The 17,363-nt window shown below is 67.7% G+C and overlaps 1 protein-coding gene across 1 annotated transcript; it reads right to left on the bottom strand.

Moving 5' to 3' along the window:
• Positions 1-596: 596 nt before the first annotated feature.
• On the bottom strand, positions 597-7,583 carry KCNG2 (potassium voltage-gated channel modifier subfamily G member 2). The gene is made up of 2 exons (XM_037509663.1): positions 6,993-7,583; positions 597-1,397 (listed from the first exon to the last, which is right to left on the bottom strand). The coding sequence occupies exons 1-2, from the start codon at positions 7,581-7,583 to the stop codon at positions 597-599; spliced, it is 1,392 nt and encodes a 463-aa protein (XP_037365560.1).
• Positions 7,584-17,363: the final 9,780 nt, after the last annotated feature.

The following is a 17,363-nucleotide window of genomic DNA, read 5'->3' as shown; positions in this document are numbered from 1 at the left end:
TGGAAAGCTCCCTCCCTCCGCGCCCCAGACCCGGACGGGGCGGCTGGCCCGGCGACCCCACCCGCTGCCCCGCGGGGCGTCCGGAGGGCGCGGAGCCGGCGCCGCGAGGCGCGCGGAGGGCGGGCATGGGGGGGGGGTAGGGACGGCCGCGGGCCGGCGCGGAGCGCGGGGCCTCCTCCAGGGGCGCTGCGGCTGTGGGTGTCGGCCCGCTGCGCCCCACGCTGCTCCCCCAGGGCCCCCGTCGCTCCTCGCGGGCATCCGGTCGCTGGGGGGGGACCCGCCCCACCTCCGCACGGCTCCCCTTCGGGGACTGCCAGGCACTGCGGTCCTGGGGGACAGCGGGGCCGCCCTGTCTCTCAGCAGGGAAGGCGCAGGGTGTGGCCCCGCAAGCGCTTGGGCCAGGGAGGCGGGCAGGGCACCGCGCCCGGGAGTGGGGGGCGGCGGGCGGGGCCGGCAGGCTGGGGCCGCCGGGCCAGTTCGGGGCGGTGGGGGCCACATGCGGGGGCCGGCTGGGCGGCCCGTCCCCCCAGGCCGGTTCCCTTTCCAAGGTCGTGCGGGGCCGCCCCCGGGCGCAGGGTCCTCGCCCGCCGCCCCGCTCAGGCCGGCCCCGCGCGCGCGCGCGGCGTCTCCGCGGAGTCCCCGGCCGGGCCGCCGCCGTCGGGCGCCTGCGAGCTGTCCTCGGCGGCCGTGGCGGTGGTGGAGCGCGTGCTGTCCTCGCGCGGGGCCGGCTCGGGGCCGGCGGCGCGCTGCTGCTCCCTGAGCTCCGAGTAGGAGCGCGAGAAGGTGTGGAAGATGGAGGTGACCGGGAAGGCCATGAGGAGGATGCCGCTGAGGATGCTGCTGAGCGCCACCACCTGCCCGGGCAGGCTGCGCGGCACCATGTCGCCGTAGCCCACGGTGGTCATGGAGATGACGGCCCACCAGTAGCTGGCCGGCACGCTGGAGAAGTCGCGGCGCGCGCCCAGCTCGCGCTCGGCCAGGTGCACGAGCGGCGCGAAGAGCGCCATGGCCACGCACAGGAAGAGCAGCAGCAGCCCGAACTCGCGCGCGCAGCGGCGCACGGTCAGCCCCAGCGAGCGCAGCCCCAGCGAGTGGCGCGCCAGGCGCATCACGTAGAGCACGCGCAGCGCGCGCAGCAGCCGCAGCACCAGCCCCGCGCGCTCCAGCAGCTTGTTGCCCCCCGGGCCCGCGCCCGCCCCGCCGCCCGCCGCCAGCCCCACGAGCAGCGACACGTAGAAGGGCAGGATGGCCAGCACGTCGATGATGTTGAGCGGCGCCCGCAGGAAGGCGCACTTGCTCTCGGCCTGCAGCGAGCGCAGCAGGAACTCCAGCGAGAACCAGCCCACGCACACGGTCTCCAGCACGAAGAGGTTGCGGCACTTGCGGGAGCACTCGCCCTGGGGAGCGAAGGGCAGGCGTCAGGGGCCGGAGAGCCCGGCCACCCTCCCTTCCCAACTCACCCCAAAGGGAGCGCAGCCCCAGAAAGCTCAGCTCCTGCAAAAAAGGGCTTCGCCCAATGGGGCTTGCAGACAGAAGCAGCTCAGCTGACCTGCTCCCCAGGGAAAGTGGGTGAAGACGTTAAACATCAACCACTTGGCGGCCCTCGGACTGGCCCCGTGGACAGATGTGCGCCAAAGGAGGAAACACCCACCGTGAAAGTTCATTAAGAAGGGGCAGCCTTGGTGCCCCCTCCAGTGGGGGTGGCCGGCTCCCTCCAGGGGCTCCTGGCCCAGCCCCCCTCTGGGCCTTCCAGGAGGAGCAGGACTTGGCCCCGCTTTCCCTGAGGGGCTGAGGCCCCAGTGTGCCTTCTTGGCACCAGATGCAAAGGTTAGCTGAGAATGGGTCAGAGACCTGAATGGAAGAGAAAAGCAAAATTCTTAGCAGAAACCCACCTTGGGATAGATCTTCATGACCGTGGATTATTGGATGTGACCCATCCAGAAAAGCAGGTCAAGCTTAATAAAAACCCGAAGCTCCCGCCTCGGGCACCCGCCGCGCGCCCTCCTGGCCTGCTCAGGTCTGCACGCGCTCAGGTGGGGGTGGCTTAGCCCCCGCAGGGATGGACAACCCCACCTGGCAAAGTGGCAGCACCCACCGGGCCGTCCTTCCCAGGAGAGCAGGCCAGGACCTGCCCGCCAGCTGCCAGGGGACCCAGCTCCGCCAGGGAGACACTACAGCTCCGCTGTCAAAGCTGCAGCCATGGCCCTCAACCCTGCGCCCGAAAGCACTGTGGACGCACTGAGAGGACGGGCGGCAGCTTGGGGGGTGTGCTTCCAGGCTTCTGTCCAACTGGAGGCCTGAGCCTCAGACACAGGAACCACCCTGCAGGTCAACAGCAGAGACAGCCCGGTGCCTGGGGCTGCAGACACGCCCCTCAAGGAAACAGGGGCGCATGGGGACTTATCACCCAGAAACGCGGGTCAGGGCCCTACAACCCGGGCAGCAGGGATGGGTCAGGGTGTGGGATGCAGGGTGGCTGCTGCAAAGGGCCAGCAGCTCCGAGCTGGGCACATGGTCACCAGGAGTCTGGGCGCAGGGCTGGCCATGGCGCGTAGACCACGGGTGCAGCAGGGCAAGTTCTCCGGGGCCAGTGGACAGTGTCAGGACACGGGACGGTGGTGGATACATGAGACGCCTCAGTCGCCACAGACACGCATGTGCCCCGGTTGTCCCCAGCGAGGCCGAGCAGCATTGACAGGCAGAGCGCTGGGGCCAGCCAGGCGGGTGCTGCGGGCACAGGGTGGTGCTGCAGGTGGACGTGCTGCGGTCCCTGGGTGGTCCCTCTAGACCCGAGCGGGCTGGGACCCTATCAGGGGCCCTTTGAGAGACATCTCTGGGCAGATGACTGGTGCGAGGCTGGTGGGAGAATGCCAGCCCTGGTGGGGGTCCCGGCTGGGCTCCAGGGCCACAGGGGCCTGTTGACAGAGCAGGAAGCAGACCATGTCCAACCTCTCCTAGTGTCCAGACTGGCCCTGGTCTGACCCAGCTCACCTCTGACCCTGAACCATGAGTCAGCCTCAGTCCCCTCAGGAGCCTCCACAGTCGTGGGGAGCAGGAACAAAGGGCGTCAGTAGCACCAGAGGGGAGACCACGCCAGCCCCAGGGACGCCTCTGCTCGCACTGGGCGGGAGACCCAGCAGGCCCCACTCATGTCCCCGCCCGGCTCATGTCCTTCTGAGCCCCGAGGACAGCCCCTCAGGCCCATCTGGCTCCCCAGCCCGTCACCGGTGAAGAGTTGGGGCCAGCGGGAGCAGGTGGTGCTGGCCCTTAGCCTCCGAAAGTGAGGGCACTGTGGGGGCGCCCGCCTCCCCCAGCACCCGTGTAAGGGCCCACAGGAGCCCCACACAGCCGCACGCCCTTGGGGGCGCTTCCTCCTGGGGGCCTAGGGGGGCCCGGAGTCCTCCCCAGGGGCGTCTCCCTCAAGAGAAGTCTTCCTGCCCACTTAGCCGGTTGCCTGTGGTTGCCTCCTGCATGTGGCACGTTTAGGGGAGCAGGGAGGGGTCACGTGGGGTGGCCGGGAGGGGGCAGCGGAGCTGCCTGCAGGAACCATGGGGAGGACGGGCGAGGACACCCCTTCGCCCAGCCCAGCCCGGTACACTCGCTGCAGCTGACGGCAGCTCCCCGCCTTGCTGCCCTCCTGGGGCCAGGCCTGGGGCTTCCAAGGCTGTCGAAGGCCTGGTCTCCTAGGCAAAAGTCCCTTCTTGGGAAAGGCTGAGGGACGCTGTGTGCCCCCGAGTGCCCGGCCCAGACCTGCCTTCCGGGGCCGTGGCACAGGCTTGGCCGGGGGCCGGGCTCCATCTTTCATTGGTTTCTCTCTCAAACAGGGATGGGGCGTCCTCCAGTGTCTGTGGCTCAAGAGCCACCAACGGGGATGGGCCCGGGGGCGGCTCAGCCTCGGTCACCCGAGGGCTCACCGTGGCCTGGTCCTCCCGGTCCTCAGTCCTGGTCTCTCCTCAGCTCCGGGCCGCCGGCGGGACCCAGGCTGCAGGTGGAGTAGGGGCTGGCTGGGAGCCAGGAGACCCCGTGCCCCCACATGCAGCTGGCACGGGAAGCAGGTCTGTGGGTTCCCAGAGATGAGCAGGGCAGTGTCACTAGCTCCCGCCCTGGAGCCGAGCCCGTGGGTGGTGGGTGCTGCGGGGCCTGGCAGCTGGTGGCTGGCAGGGCCCCTGGCGGAGGGAAGCGGCTCCTGTCCAGCTGCACCTTTCCTGGCGCTGGACCGGATGTGAGCCGGGAGGGGGGCGCTAGCGCCATCTAATGCTTCCCCAGGGCCACGAGGGCAGCTGGCAGGCCCTTGCCTGGTTCTCACGTGCCCGCGGCCCTGGGCTGGGGTGGTTTTCTGGACAGCGGGGTCTTCCCACTAGGCCTCCTCACGCCTTGGCGTCAGGACAGTCACCAGGCAATGGCACACGGCCATGGCTGGCAGCCTGGGAAGGCCCAGCCCTTGATGACCGGTTCCGCCTCTGTCCTGCCTTGCCTGTGGCTCTTCAAGTAAGATGGAGCCTGGGATGTCCTCCGGAGGCCTAGGAGGCCCGGGGGGCAGTGCCTTGACCTGCGGGTAAACCAGGGCTTCGTGCTCCACTGAGATGGGTCTGTTATGCTGACGGGACAGCGAGTGGCCCCTGACGGCGCCCCGTAATCATTTTGTGCGCAAGAGCCGCGCAGAACCGAACGAGCAGCTTCCCGGCTTCACTGCCAGCTGCGCTGCCTTCCCTTGCCCCGGGCACCCGCCCCCCTGAGACACGGCGACTCAGAGTGAGGTCGGCCAGCAAAGCTGCGGTGCCGGGTGCTCGGGGCGCGCCGGCAGCCCTGCCCCCGCGTCTGTGCAAGATGCCGCGAGCAGCGTCTGCTCCGAGGGGGAGCATCGACCCCCAAACGGTCTGCGTGGAGCCCCCGCCCCACCGCGGCCGCCTTGGCGCGTCTGCTTTGCGGGCGAGGCCGCGGGCGCGCGTCGGAGCCGCTGCAGGCGGTGAGGGGCAGCGGAGCCGCGGGGACGGGAGGCGAGTCCGGGGCGGACGACCGTCGGCGCGCTCAGAAAGAGGCGGCTCGTCCCTGGACGCGGAGGTGCTCCGGCCGCGAGTGTGTCCTGCAAGCCTTCCGCAGCTGCTGAGGTTTAAAGCAGCACAGCTGACGTGCGAAGGCAGGAGAGAAAACGGCGTCACGTCAGCTGCTCAACTAAACCGCAAGGCCGGGCGCAGGGGGCGGCCGAGCCGGGAGCGGGGCGGGGCGGCGCCAGGGGGCGGCGATGGACGGCAGGCCCGAAGGCCACCTCCTGCGTCAGAGCTGGCCCGGGCCGTGGGGTGGCAACAGCCGCCCGGCCCGCGAGTCTGCGGGCAGCTGGCCGCGCGAAGACACAGCGCACAGGTGACGGGGAGACAGACACGCCCGCCCCCGGGGAGGGTGCCTGGGCAGCTGCGCTGGGGGTGCCCAGGGCGGCCGGAGCGGGGCACGGTGGCTGCAGCCCCCCTGCGCCCAGCGTCCAGACGGCCAGTCTCACGCAGGCACCAGCCGCAGAGCAGAGGACCAGGCGCGGTGGGCGCGGAGGAGAACCCGCTTCAGAGCCGGGACCTCAGCTCGCTGTGGGGGTGTCACCCTGCCTGCAGGACACCCCTTCCGCTCCAGCCCCGGGACATTTGCAAGGGGTGACGGCTGGCAGTTCGTGGGGCTCCAGCAGCGAGGGTCTCTGGGGGCGCACGGCTATGCCTTTGTCCGGCCCGGCGTGACGCGCAGCCCGGCGGGTGGCGGGCGGCCTGCAGGCCGCAGCAGAGGGACATCCGGGGGGAAGGCACCGGCGGGCGCGGTGGGACATCTGAGGGGCTGTGAACGTGGGGGGCAGTGCACATGGGGGGCCGCGGGGTAGAAGGGAAATCTTTGCACTCCCCCCTCAATATTGCTTTGAACTAAAACTGCTCTAAAAAATAGTCCCAATTTGAAAATATATAATCTGGCAACTTCTATTCTGGGCATTTGAGCAGAAAATGTTTGTTTTGCACAAATTGCAAACACAAAGCCCGGTTTTTCCTGCCAGGTTGGTGCAGTGAGCAGAGGGAAGGGATGCCCTGGGCGGCGAGCTCCTCCCGCGCAGCTGCCCGGCGCCGCCCGCGGGGCGCAGGAACAGGCGGCGGGTCTGCGTGGGCGCAGCCCGCAGGCCCAGGCCACAGCCGCGGGCAGCGAGGGGCAGAGCGCTGGCCCATCCCGGCGCCCCTCCGGCCAGGGCGGCGGCGGGCGCGGCACGGCCTTCGGGCCTCAAGGGCTCATCCCTCCCACCCGCCGAGGTCGCGCGCGCCCCGGGCCGGGCTCTGCGGGCTGCCGCAGAGGGACAGCGGGGTGCAGCCCCCCACTTCCGGAGGACACGGCGGTGACCAGGCACCGGCTCGAGCGCGGGCCGGAGGACGGGCGCGGGGCTGGGGCTTCAGGTCGGGGTTCTGCAGGAAGCCCCGACAAACAGCGTTCGGAAGGGCCTGCGCCTCCAGCCCGACTCCCACTGCCCTCCTTGGGAGAACCCCCGGGGGACAGCGGGTGCTGCTGGAGAGGCGCAACCAGCACCCACCCCTGCTCCCCGGGGGCCAAGCCCCAGCCGCTGGGACTCCGACGTCCTGGAGCGCCCCATCCTCCCGGCTGGGCGCCCCGCCCCCCCAGGCCCCGGCGGGCGGAGGGAGCAGCGCAGCAGCACCGGGCGCGTGGTCTCCGCGGCCGGGTGGACTCGGCCTGGGGGCGAAAGCGCCTGCGCTCCAGACCACTGGCCCTGGCCTCCCGGCCGCGGCCCCGATGGGACGCGCGCCGCGTGCGCAGAGCAGGAGGAGGCCGGCGCCCGCGCTCTCAGCCGCCCGGGGTGGGGCATCTGCCACGGAGACCCCTCTCGGCTGGGGCTCGGGCCCTGGTCGGCTGCGCAGAGACCTCGCGCACCCCATCCGGTGCCCGCCCCGACCCCCTCGCCGCGCCCCACTCCTCTCCCGCGCCCGCCCCAGGCCCGCCCGGCCCCGCGCCCGGCTCACCCGCTCCTCCTCGGCACGGATGTCCGGCATGGTGCTCAGGCAGAGGCCGACGGCCGTGACGGCCACGAAGGCGACGGATATGCAGGCGAAGAGCTTGCCGGCCGGCCCCGAGAGCGGGCTGTCCCCGCCGTCGAGCAGGCGCGGGGGGCCGCGCGCCGGCCCCAGCGCGCGCCCCGGGCTCCCCGCCGGCCCCGCGCGCGCCTCGGCCGCCTCCTCCTCGCGGCGGCGCAGGCGGCGCAGGCAGCAGCGCTCCAGGCGCGCCTCGTCGATGCCCCAGTAGGCCAGCTCGTCGCGGAAGGCCAGCGCGCAGGGCCCGCGCAGCAGCCGCAGCTTCCCGGCGCGCAGCAGCGCCACGATGGCGCGGAAGGCGCACGGGCTGCGGTCGAAGAAGAACTCGTCGCGGCCCGCGTCGTAGTCGTCGCACACGCGCAGCAGCTCGTCGGGGCCGCGGCAGGCGCGCAGGCGCTCGAGGCGCGCCAGGGGACAGCGCGCCAGGGCAGCCCAGGCCAGGCGCACGCGGCAGCCGCCCACGTTGATGATGACGCGCCGGGCGCGGCGCGGGGGCCCCGCGGGCCCGGGGCGCAGGGCCATGGGCGCGCCGCCAGCCGGGCCTGCGAAGCAAGGAGCCCCGTGAGGCCGGGAGGTCCCCCCCCCGGCCCCCGCCCCCGGCCCCCGCCTGCCGGGGCCCCTCTGCGCTCCCGCCCGCCGGGGCTTCCCTCGTCCAGGCCTGCGCCCGGGGCCCAAAGTGCCCGTCGGCCTGCAAGTGGCGCCCGCGCCGTCATTCCTCACCTGGAGACAAAGGTGCGGGCGCAGGGGGGGCCTTGTCCGAGCAGCCGCCTCTCCGGAGCGCCGGGGGACGGGGCCTGTGCGGTGGAGGCCCAGCAGCGGGGGCGCGGGGGGGGCGCGGGGGCGCCGAGAGCCCAGGAGGAGCCGGCCGCGCACGGCGGGGTCTGCAAGGCGGGAAGGGGGTTGAGCGCCGGCGCCCCGGTCGGGGTGGGGCCCGTGGCGGCCCGCGCGCCCTCGCTGCGCGCGTGGGTGGGGCACCCCAGCCACCCCTGTGCTCAGCTGGCGCGACAGCTTGCTGCTGTCTGCGCGTTTAAACTTTCCTCTAACAAAAAGATTTTGTTTCGCTCCTTTAAAAGCATCCGGACAAGTGTGCCGCAGCCAGTGGCCAAACGCGCTGGACCGGCAGCCTCTGCGGTTTGCGTTGACTTCTCTGAATCATGGGTCATTTGCTGTCCATGGACATTCTCCAGAGTCCATGAGCCTCTTAAAAGGACAACAAACTTACGTGTCTGCGCGTTCTCCTAAACGAGGGTCCTCGGGTTTTGAAGGGATCGGTGGCCCCGACCTTGCGGCCTGCTCAGGGGGCCGAGGGGTGGTCAGGGCTGCGAAGGGGCGGTCAGGGCTGGGGGCAGCCGCAGACGCTCTGATGTCAGCATGCGCGACTGTAGGAGGGTGTTTTGGGGGTCACCCAGCGGGGCCGCCATAGCCCCAGGGGCTACGAGGTTTGGGGCAGCCCTTTCACCCTGGGAGCTGCTGCTCGGGGGTTTCTCTTGCCACAGACAGACGGGGCACCAGGCACCCAGCTCTGGAGGCAGAGGCATGCGGTTGGGATGCCTGGCAGAGCCCAGCCCAGCCCGGGCACCCCCGCCCTGACCCTGAGGGCTCCAGCACCGGCCCTCAGGGAGTCGTGAGGTGAGGCTCCCCGCCCCAAGCCTGAACCCCAGTGACGGGGCTCACATAGCAAGAGGTTCCCGCGCTCACCCGCCTGGACCGGAAGCCTGGAGCCCATGAACGCGTTCAGCTGCCACCATGGGAGCCGGGGCCCTGCGGTGCCCAGCCTGGTCCTGGAGCCCCAGCTGGGATGCTGCCTCCCGGGGCCACGCTGCCTCCTTCGCCCCGTCCGGTGGTGTCAGAGGCCACTGGCCGACCGGCCTGGTGCAGCTTGGAGACCACACAGGGCAGTGTTGGCCAAGGCGTTTATCAGAAAGTGTTCCCTGTTTTGACCCAAGGCGGTCTGTTCTGAAGGTGGCAGACCAGCGAGATGTGGCATGAGTGATCGTGGGGAATTCTTGCGTCTAAAGCTCCAGAGAGTCCCTGGGGCCCAGGACAGCAGGGGTGCCGGGCCCTGCACCCTCAGTCAGGCACCAGTCCCCCCCCTCCACGATGTGACGAGCCGCGCTCCACACACCAAGCAGCTCAGCAAACCCGAGTGCCATGCTCCAGACCTGCAGGAGCCGGGAGCCGCCCGCGGGGCGGAAGCCCCACGGCCAGCCTTTCCCCGAGGAGCTGTGGTCACCTTGCGCTGCACTCGTTTCAGGCTCGAAGTGACGCTTGGTCACCATGAATCTGTCGAGCATTTTTTCTGGCAGCTCTCAGGTCTGCAGGGCTGGGTTCCCACCACGTCCCGTGCTCTGCGGCTGGATGGAGGGTCTGAAATCTCCACGCACGCCCTCCCCTCCGGCGGCCTTTCTCCCGGCTCTGAGTTTAGTTTGGTTTTGCTTGTTTTCAGATTCCGCGTCAGGGAGGCGGCGGGGCCTGCCCTCGCTGTCTGGCTTTCTTCGCTCAGCGTGGGACCCGGGTCCATCCACAGCCTCACACACGGCCCAGGTTCGCTCTTCTCCATTGCTGAGCAGGGTTCCGCTGTGTTCCTGCCCATCGGTGGACACCCTGCATGTCAAGGGTCCCCAGGATGCGAGTGGCCCCAGCTCAGCATTAGGGGCAGTGGGCAGCAGGGCTCCCCAAGGCCCCTGCCCAGGCCATGCACGGGACTCCCGTTGGGGAGAGGACCGTAGGGGGTGGGGGGCTGCCCCCACAGCCAAGCCCATCCTCGGGTGAGGCTGCAGGAGATGAGGGCCTGGCGCCGTGAGAAGCGCCACAGACACCTCTGGGGCGCCAGGCTGAGCAGGCTGGAGGCACAAGAAGGACCTCAGCACAGCTAGGCTGCCTGCTGCTCCTGCAGCCCCTTTGCCGGCCTGGCCTTCTAGCCGCGCCCCCCAACCCCAATCAGGCACTGCACCCAGCGCAGGCCCTGGCGTCAAAGGCGGAGCCACGCGCCCCGCAGGCAGCCCTGAGCGCCAGATGCCAGATGCGGATGCAACACTCCGGGGGACTTTTCTGGACTTTGTATTTTCTCGGTGGGAATGAGGCGGCTGGGTGGCTGTTGTCTGCTTTTCCTCCGCCGCCTCCCCTCGCTCCCCCAGCCCAGCGCCCCTGGGCTCCTTCCTGAGGCTGCTCCTTGTGCACATCTCTCTGTCAGATGGGCCTGTGAGCCTGGGTGTGGTCTGGCCTGCCCATTGCCCGCCCTCCACCTCCCGTTCCTCTGGTTGCCTGGTGCTCCTGGCGCGGGGGAGTGGAGGGGGCGCTCTAGGTACTGCCACAGAAAGGAAAAGCACCCCAAATGCAGACTTCTCCTTCACCTTCAGAAACAGGACGAGCAGGTTAGACGTGAGCAGGCAGAGGAAGCAGCAAAGGTGAGAGGTGCAGCAGATTGCAGAAGCAAGTCCAGGAAACAAAGCGGTTCCTTAAAGACTGGCCGGCCTGACGAGGAGGCCCGGGGGTGCCCGGGAGCATCAGCCACCAAAGGTGACTCGGGGAGACCGGAGGATTTGGTCAGACCTAATAGGCACGGAGATGGAATCAGTAACGGAAAAAAATGAAAATAGGAAAAACAGGGGCCAGATGGCTCCAGGGCAGATTCTGCCAACTTTTCGAAAAGAATGAGCCCGGCCCTTCGCGGGTGCGTCCAAAACACAGAGGAGGAAGAATTATGTCCCAGGCCCCCGGGAACAAAGGCGCACGGAGAGGCCACCACATGTGTCCTGGCTATGGACGCGCAGTCACGAAGGCCAGACTCCCCAGCGGCGTGCGGGGTCCGGGAGGCGCGCTGACGGGGGCCCCTTCACGGCCAGAGGCGAAAGGCTGGCTCCTCCCAGCATCGGGAACGGGAAGGCCGCCATCCTCATCACCGCTGCTTCTTGAAAAAGAACAAGGCTGAAGTGCGCGCGGACGCGGAGCTGCAGTAATTCGCAGCGGCCGAGGGCAGACCCGCAAACCCGGCCTGGGCGGGCACCCCCATGGGCCCTCGGACGACCGCGCCCAGCCGCGCCCAGGACACGCGAGGCCGGCTCGGGGGCAGCAGGCAGAGCGCGGGGCCACCCGCCGCCGCCCCCTTGGTGCCGCCACTGAGCTGGAGGCGAGTGGGCCCTTTCGTCGCCAAACCGAGTGTGCAGCCCGGACTCCGGGTGATCTGGGGCCGGTGGGGCCCCGCGCCAGTGCCTTCTCCCCGCACCCCTGCGGCACGGGCGCAGCTGCCTGTCCACGCGTTTCTGTTGGGGCTCGGTGACGCCCCGCGGATTCCAAGACCCAGTGCTTCGGGAGACCACGGGCGCGCAGGCCTGTAGCGCCGGGTGCAAGGAGGGGCGGCGGCGTGGGCTCCAGACAAGAGGACCCTCCAAAATGAGGGGACACGGGTTTAACATGCCTCAGGGAACCCCAGGACCGCGAAAGGCCCAGGGTGGGCGCCCACCGAGAAGTGGACGGAGGCGCCAGGGGCGGCCAGGAGGCAGGCCCCCAGGCCTCAGCGGGGAAGCGGCAAAGACAAACAGGAGCCGGGGCAGCCCCAGACTCCTGTGTCTCTGGTGGGGGAACCAATGGGGACCCCCGCCCTGAGAGCGCCGGCTCCGCCCCTGCGCCGGCCCCCCTGGATCTCTGCTGCCGGTGCCGAGCACTTGCTGTGGCCCATCACCCCACAGGTGGCGCGAGCGCGGGGTCCTTCTGTTCTCACCTGCTCAGCAGGGGCAGAAGGCGCCCCAGAGGCTGAGCGGGGCCCACAAAGGTGCCCTGCCTTGGAAACAGGGTCTTTGCAGATGTCACAAGTTAGGACGAGGCGGCTGTGACCGAGGACCCGCATCCTTGCAAGGAGACAGATGGACACCGGGACAAGCCACAGATGCCCAGGCAGGCATGAGGGTCCTTTAGGCCTGGCAGACAGGAGACCCTCTCCAGAGGTCTGACCCTGGGGATGAGTTCCCCCTTCTCAGGACCCTGTGAGCGCTGTGGGAGCCTCCACGGCCACCTCCCCCTCGGGGCTCCCTCCTGCTGCCCCGAGGCCCAGCCTACTTCACTCACTGGCCCTGCCCCGCAGTGGGCTTGCTCACCCTGGAGGATGTCCCCAGGGGACATCCTGGCGGGGGGCCGCATGGTCACACTTGCCCCTCCCTCCGGCCTTGCCCCCACCCTGGGCCTTCTGGCCCCATCCTCTGCCCCCACACCCTGGGGCCGTGTTCCCCCTATTCCTACCTCTGGGCCCCCCTCTGCCCTGCCCTGGCCCCTGCACCCCCGATACCTGTTCTCTGCTCTCCACCACCCCTGGGCCCTGTGCCCCTGCCTCCCCCCACTCCTGGCATCCTGCTACCCTGTTCTGCCTCCTAACCCCTGCACCCCCCCCCCCCCGAGCCACGCCTCACACACAGGAGCTCTGGGTGATTGTTGACCAGAGTCAGAGAGGTAGGGACACTAGGACGCCCCAGTTACTGGGACTTTGTGGAGTCTCTGTTTGGGGTGGTACCTGGGCTCCCGTGAGGCGCAGGCAGGGCTGAGCTCTCCCAGGAGACCGCACTCGGTGGCCAGCACCTGACCTGCCCCAGGGGCAGGTCAGGTAGGCCCTGGGCCTGAGCGCAGCTTAGAGGCCAAGGCTCTGGGGGTGGGGGCCTTCCCCCCCCCCCCGACACACTGTCCAGCGACAAGGCCCTGGCCACCACCTACAGGCCCCGAGGGGCTGCTTCTGCCCCAGGTCCTGTCCCCCAGGCTTACTGTTTCTCCCCCCCACCTCCAGCCCCTGCCCACCTCCTGTCCTCTGGGCTCTGTGGCTCCGGCCAGCCCCGGGCACCAGCGTGGCAAACAGGCCCTGGACACAGGCTGAGTTGCCTGGTCAGGGCGCTGCGGGGCTGGGCAGCCTTGTCTCCCAACCCCGACTGTCCTTCCGAGAACACCGAATTAAGATCAAAATGAGCTTAAAAACAGACAGCACAGCGGTGATAACCATTCAGTAAAGGATCTCGGGGATTTTCTAGTTTTAATACAAAGACCAGCTCCGGGGATGGCATCCGGCTCAGCCCCCGGCGCTAACTTGCCTTGGAGCGGACTTGTTTTCTGTGTCAGCAGGCAGACGGCAAGCCCCCCTCAGATGCGTGAACAGAACCGAGAACTTGCTAGTTATTAGGTCTATCTTTAGCCACGTTGTGGACAGGAAAATCGATGATTACTTTTTCGGTGATTTATGAGCCCGGCCTGCAGTCTCCAAACAGACAGGCAGGCAGAGCTCTGGCGGCCACCGCCCACCAAGGCCCAGCCACAGCAGAGGCCAGTCCCCAGCCAGCCCAGTTGTGAGAAGGGGAGGGGCCGGGCCCTCTGCAGGGGTTGGAGGCCCCCTGGCCGAGGCAGCCCCCACCTCCAGGCGCGGCTGGGCCCTGAGCTTACGGCGGCAGCTGCCCTGTTCCCATTTTCTAAGAGTTACAATCATGACTGGATGTTAAATTCTTTCAAATGCTTTTCTTGGTTATGTATGTTTTAGACATGTAATTTCTCTCTTTTCCCATTGGAAATTTTACTTTAATTTTTAAATTTTAATTGTATTTTCTACATCCAGTTAAGCATCTGGTATTTATCTTTTTGCTTCTGACTGTTTCGCTTAGCATCATCCTTTCCATCCCATCCACGTTGCTGCCAATGGTGTGAGGCTCCTTTTTCATGGCTGAGTAGTATTTCACGGTGGGTCCAGGCCACGTCTTCATCTGCCGCCCTGTTTTGGGCCCTTGGGCTGCGGCAGACACAGGAGCGCAGGCTTCCCGTTGGATCCGTGGTTTGTGTTCTCTGGGTAGGTTCCCGGCATGGAGTTGCTGGGTGACGTGGACTGTTCTGGTGCTCCGAGGCCCCTCCTTGCATTTAACTGCTTTTGTTTTTCTGCTGTTGACTTCAGATTTCCGCTCCTCGTTGTCTCACTGTCCCTCCGCTGAGCCGGCTGTCCTCTGTGGGGCCTGCTGCCCCGGCTCCCCGTCGTCCGGTGCATCCATCTGACCACTTTCAGGCCCTGCCTCAGCTCTGGCGTCAGTATCTGCTGCTGACCCTGTTTGGTTTGGTCTGGAAGGCTCCGGCTCTGGATGCGAGGACTTCTGACGGGTGCTGTCAGGAGGGCCCTGGTCTGGACGAGCGGCAGGGAAGCCTGAGGCCCCCTGGGCACCAGCTGGTGTTTCCTGGGGTGCTGGCTGGGATGGAGTGACCCCTGTCTGCCTGTCTGCCCCTGGGCCTGTGAGAGCAGTGAGGTCTGGGGCTCTGGCGCCCCCATTCATGCCTCGAGCCTTCCCCACCCCTGTCTGGGCTTTGAGATGAGAAGAAAACTCAGGAAACACCACCGAGCTGACAGGGGCAGGGCCGGCGGGGCAGCCCCTCTCCGGCCTGCCAGAGGCTCCCAGGCGTGCTCCACAGGGTGCCCGGAGAGGAGCCCCCGAGCTGGAAGCCCCCAAGGAGAGATGGCACTCCTCAGAGGGGTCCCGGCCCTGGGAACAGACCACTGTCGAAGGACGCTGAAGAGCGCGACTTCCCCCAACACATGGCCCGACTGCCAGACAGCGTGGCCAGCGTCTGGCGTGGCTTGAGTCTGGCCTGGCCAGCATCTGGCCTGTGTCACTTCTGGCTTGTCAGGGTCTTGCACAGGTTTGGGAAACTGTCTCGAGACACAAACGTAAGCGGTCGGATGTTTTGGGGTGTCTGCTGATTAACTTCTACATGCATCTGTACTGTAGGATTATTCTTAGGATAATAGCTGCTTAACTGGCTCCAGCCCCCCTAGGAGTGCTTGGGGTGTTAAGGGTGTCCTTGCTTACATGCCTCACAGATCTGAGGGCTGTCAGGCTCCTTCCACCCAGGCAGCCTGTGCCCATACACGCTGGGGAGCTCACCCTGCACCCCCACTGGCGCCTCCCCCATACCTAGCTGCACCCCCACCTCACCTCCATCTCCCCCATCCCAGCCCCCACCTGTGCCCCCACCCGCTCCTGTACCTGTGCTCACACGCCACCTGCACAGGCACCGCAGCTACGGGCAGGCAACTCCAAACCCACACCCACCTGCCTTTGGGGGATTTGTAGTCACTGCACCCGGGATGGCCTCTGGCACGGCCGAGCACAGGCACCCAGTGGGTGGATGGGAGGGACATGCGCCTGCACGGAGGGTGGGCGTGGACGGCTCAGCTGCCAGCATGGGCCCCGCCCTGCTCAGCCGAGGGTGCCTGCGGGCACCTGGTGGGCACGTCCCCGGGCAGCAGCCTGCAGGGCTCTGGGCTCTCCATTGTGGGGCTGAGGGGCGTCACTGCACAGGCGTCTGAAGCCTGGCTGGACCTTGGCCCCCGAGGCCTATCAAGGTGGTTTGGGCGAGTGGGGCCCCGGCTTGGACCTGCCCGCGCCCCGGCTCTGCTCCACCGGGGCCTCCAGCGAGAGCCGCTGTCCTTCAATGCTGGAGCCGGGAGGGTTTCATTCCCTCAATGCCAGCTCCCACCTCTGGCTCCCAGACACTGAGGATGGGGCGTCCAGAGGAAACTACAGTTAGAATCACAAACCCCCTTGGCGCCAAGGTGCTGGTGGGCTTGGCGCCGTGGTGAGCAGCGAGCTGTGGTGGACACCAGGGGGGTAGGGTGCGGTGCACGGGGTGGGGGGGGCCTGGCAAACAGCACCCCAACTGGGAGTCCAGTAACCCGCCGCGCCCTTGGCCACCCAGAGCTGAGCCCAGGGGAGGCGCCGGCCCGTAGCCTGCGCGGCCACGGACTTCCCGTCCGTCCATCACTGACCCAGGGGCTGAGAGAGGAGCAGAGTCTCCCCCAGATCCAAGGTCTATAAATGCCAGAGAAGACAGAAGAGGAGCCTGGTGTTTTGGGAAACAGCAAGAGTGGGAAGAGGGAGGAGGAAGTAGCAGGGAAGGCTGGGGGGGCAGGGAGAGGTGGGGGGGGCAGGCAGGAGGGGGTGATGAAGTGTGGTGTTCAGGGAGCTTGGCCTCTGGGATCCCTCTGAGGAGATTCCTTAGAGCCCCCTTTTGCCAACTTTGCCCAGGGGAGCAGCTGCCTGCAGACGCCCTGGTGGGGGCGCACAGAACGGCCATGGCCATCTGGAGAGACGCCCAGACCTGGCGGCAGGGAGCTGGGGGTGGGGACAGAGGCCGGCCTCAGGCCTCAGGAGGTGCCGTGAGCTGAGAGCCAGGGCTCTCCCGGGCTGGCCCTGCGCCAGCCTCTGAACAGCATTCCGGAGACAGCTCCCGACACAGGCGTGCGGAGCCGAGACCTGGCTTCCTCAGGGTCCCTCGGCCGAAACAGCCCCTCTGGGCCTGGAGAGGTGCAGCCCGCGCTGGCCGGGCGTGGTGCACACCTGACCAGGACGCCGTGCGCCAGGTCTGGGTCGCAAGCTGAGCAGTTGGGCTGCTGCAGCGTGAACTCGGAGCATCTGGCGAGCCGGGCCTGGCGCCCGTGGGGAGGGGAGCCTGGCAGTTGCCTGCACAGAGCTGGGCCGCAGGCGCTCCCCCTGCTTCCCAAACCCACGAAAACACCCAATTTTTTTCTCTTGAATTATGGAAATCTCAAGGTATAAAAAAAACTTTTGCAAAGTGGAATATATAAATTGTAAGAGGAGAGGGATCAGAAGCTACTTGGTCCTGGGAAGACTCTGGAAATTGTTTTCATAACCTGCCCCATCATCAGAGAAACGGGTCCTCCTGGCAACACTGCATAGCCCTTGACGGGCTTCCTCGGAGCCTCTGGCTGCCCCTTGCACCCCATCCCCAGCTGGAGAGAGCCCAGCCCACCCCCCTCGCACCCTGCAGGGCTGTGCACCCCTGCCCCACCCCTGCGTGCTCGCAGGGACCTCCTGGGCTGCTCAGCAGGATGGGCACTTTCCAGCATTCGGCTTGCTGGCATGGTGGTGGGGGGGTGTGTGGCTGGCGGGTGTTCGCCTGAGGACCCCCATCAGAAGCACCCCGAGGAAGGCTGAGGCGGGAACCAGTGTCACCACAGCTTCAGAGACAAACCCCTACAGAGCCATCCAAGTAGCCACCGGGGGCAAGACGCCTGCAGAACACGGGGCTTCTCGGAGTGGGGAGGAGCAGGGAAAAAGGTCTTTCTGGGATCCCAATGCAAGCAGACTCCAGGGAGCCCCGACCAGCTCCAGCTGTGGGTCTGAACAAGGTGGCACAGGGAGGCGCAGCTCCTTGAGCAGAAAGGAAACCCACCCCTGGACAGAGGGGTCCGCAGCAGGAGGGGCCGCTGAGTGCAAAGTCGAGGGTCCAGGGACTGGGGTAGCTGCAGAGAAAGCCACTGGCCCTGCCCCC

This window comes from Talpa occidentalis, unplaced genomic scaffold (assembly GCF_014898055.3).
Source record: "Talpa occidentalis isolate TD23 unplaced genomic scaffold, MPIMG_talOcc4v2.1 talOcc4.13, whole genome shotgun sequence".
NCBI classification, from domain to species: domain Eukaryota; kingdom Metazoa; phylum Chordata; class Mammalia; order Eulipotyphla; family Talpidae; genus Talpa; species Talpa occidentalis.
This window is presented reverse-complemented; position numbering and strand designations above follow the sequence as displayed.

What these genes read in the sequence shown, in the direction of transcription:
- KCNG2 (XM_037509663.1), bottom strand. Translation starts at nt 7,583, where the DNA reads ATGGCCCTGCGCCCCGGGCCCGCGGGGCCCCCGCGCCGCGCCCGGCGC. An exon ending in TCCGTGCCGAGGAGGAGCGG is followed by an intron (nt 1,398 to 6,992) that starts GTGAGCCGGGCG and finishes TTCGCTCCCCAG; the next exon opens with GGCGAGTGCTCCCGCAAGTG.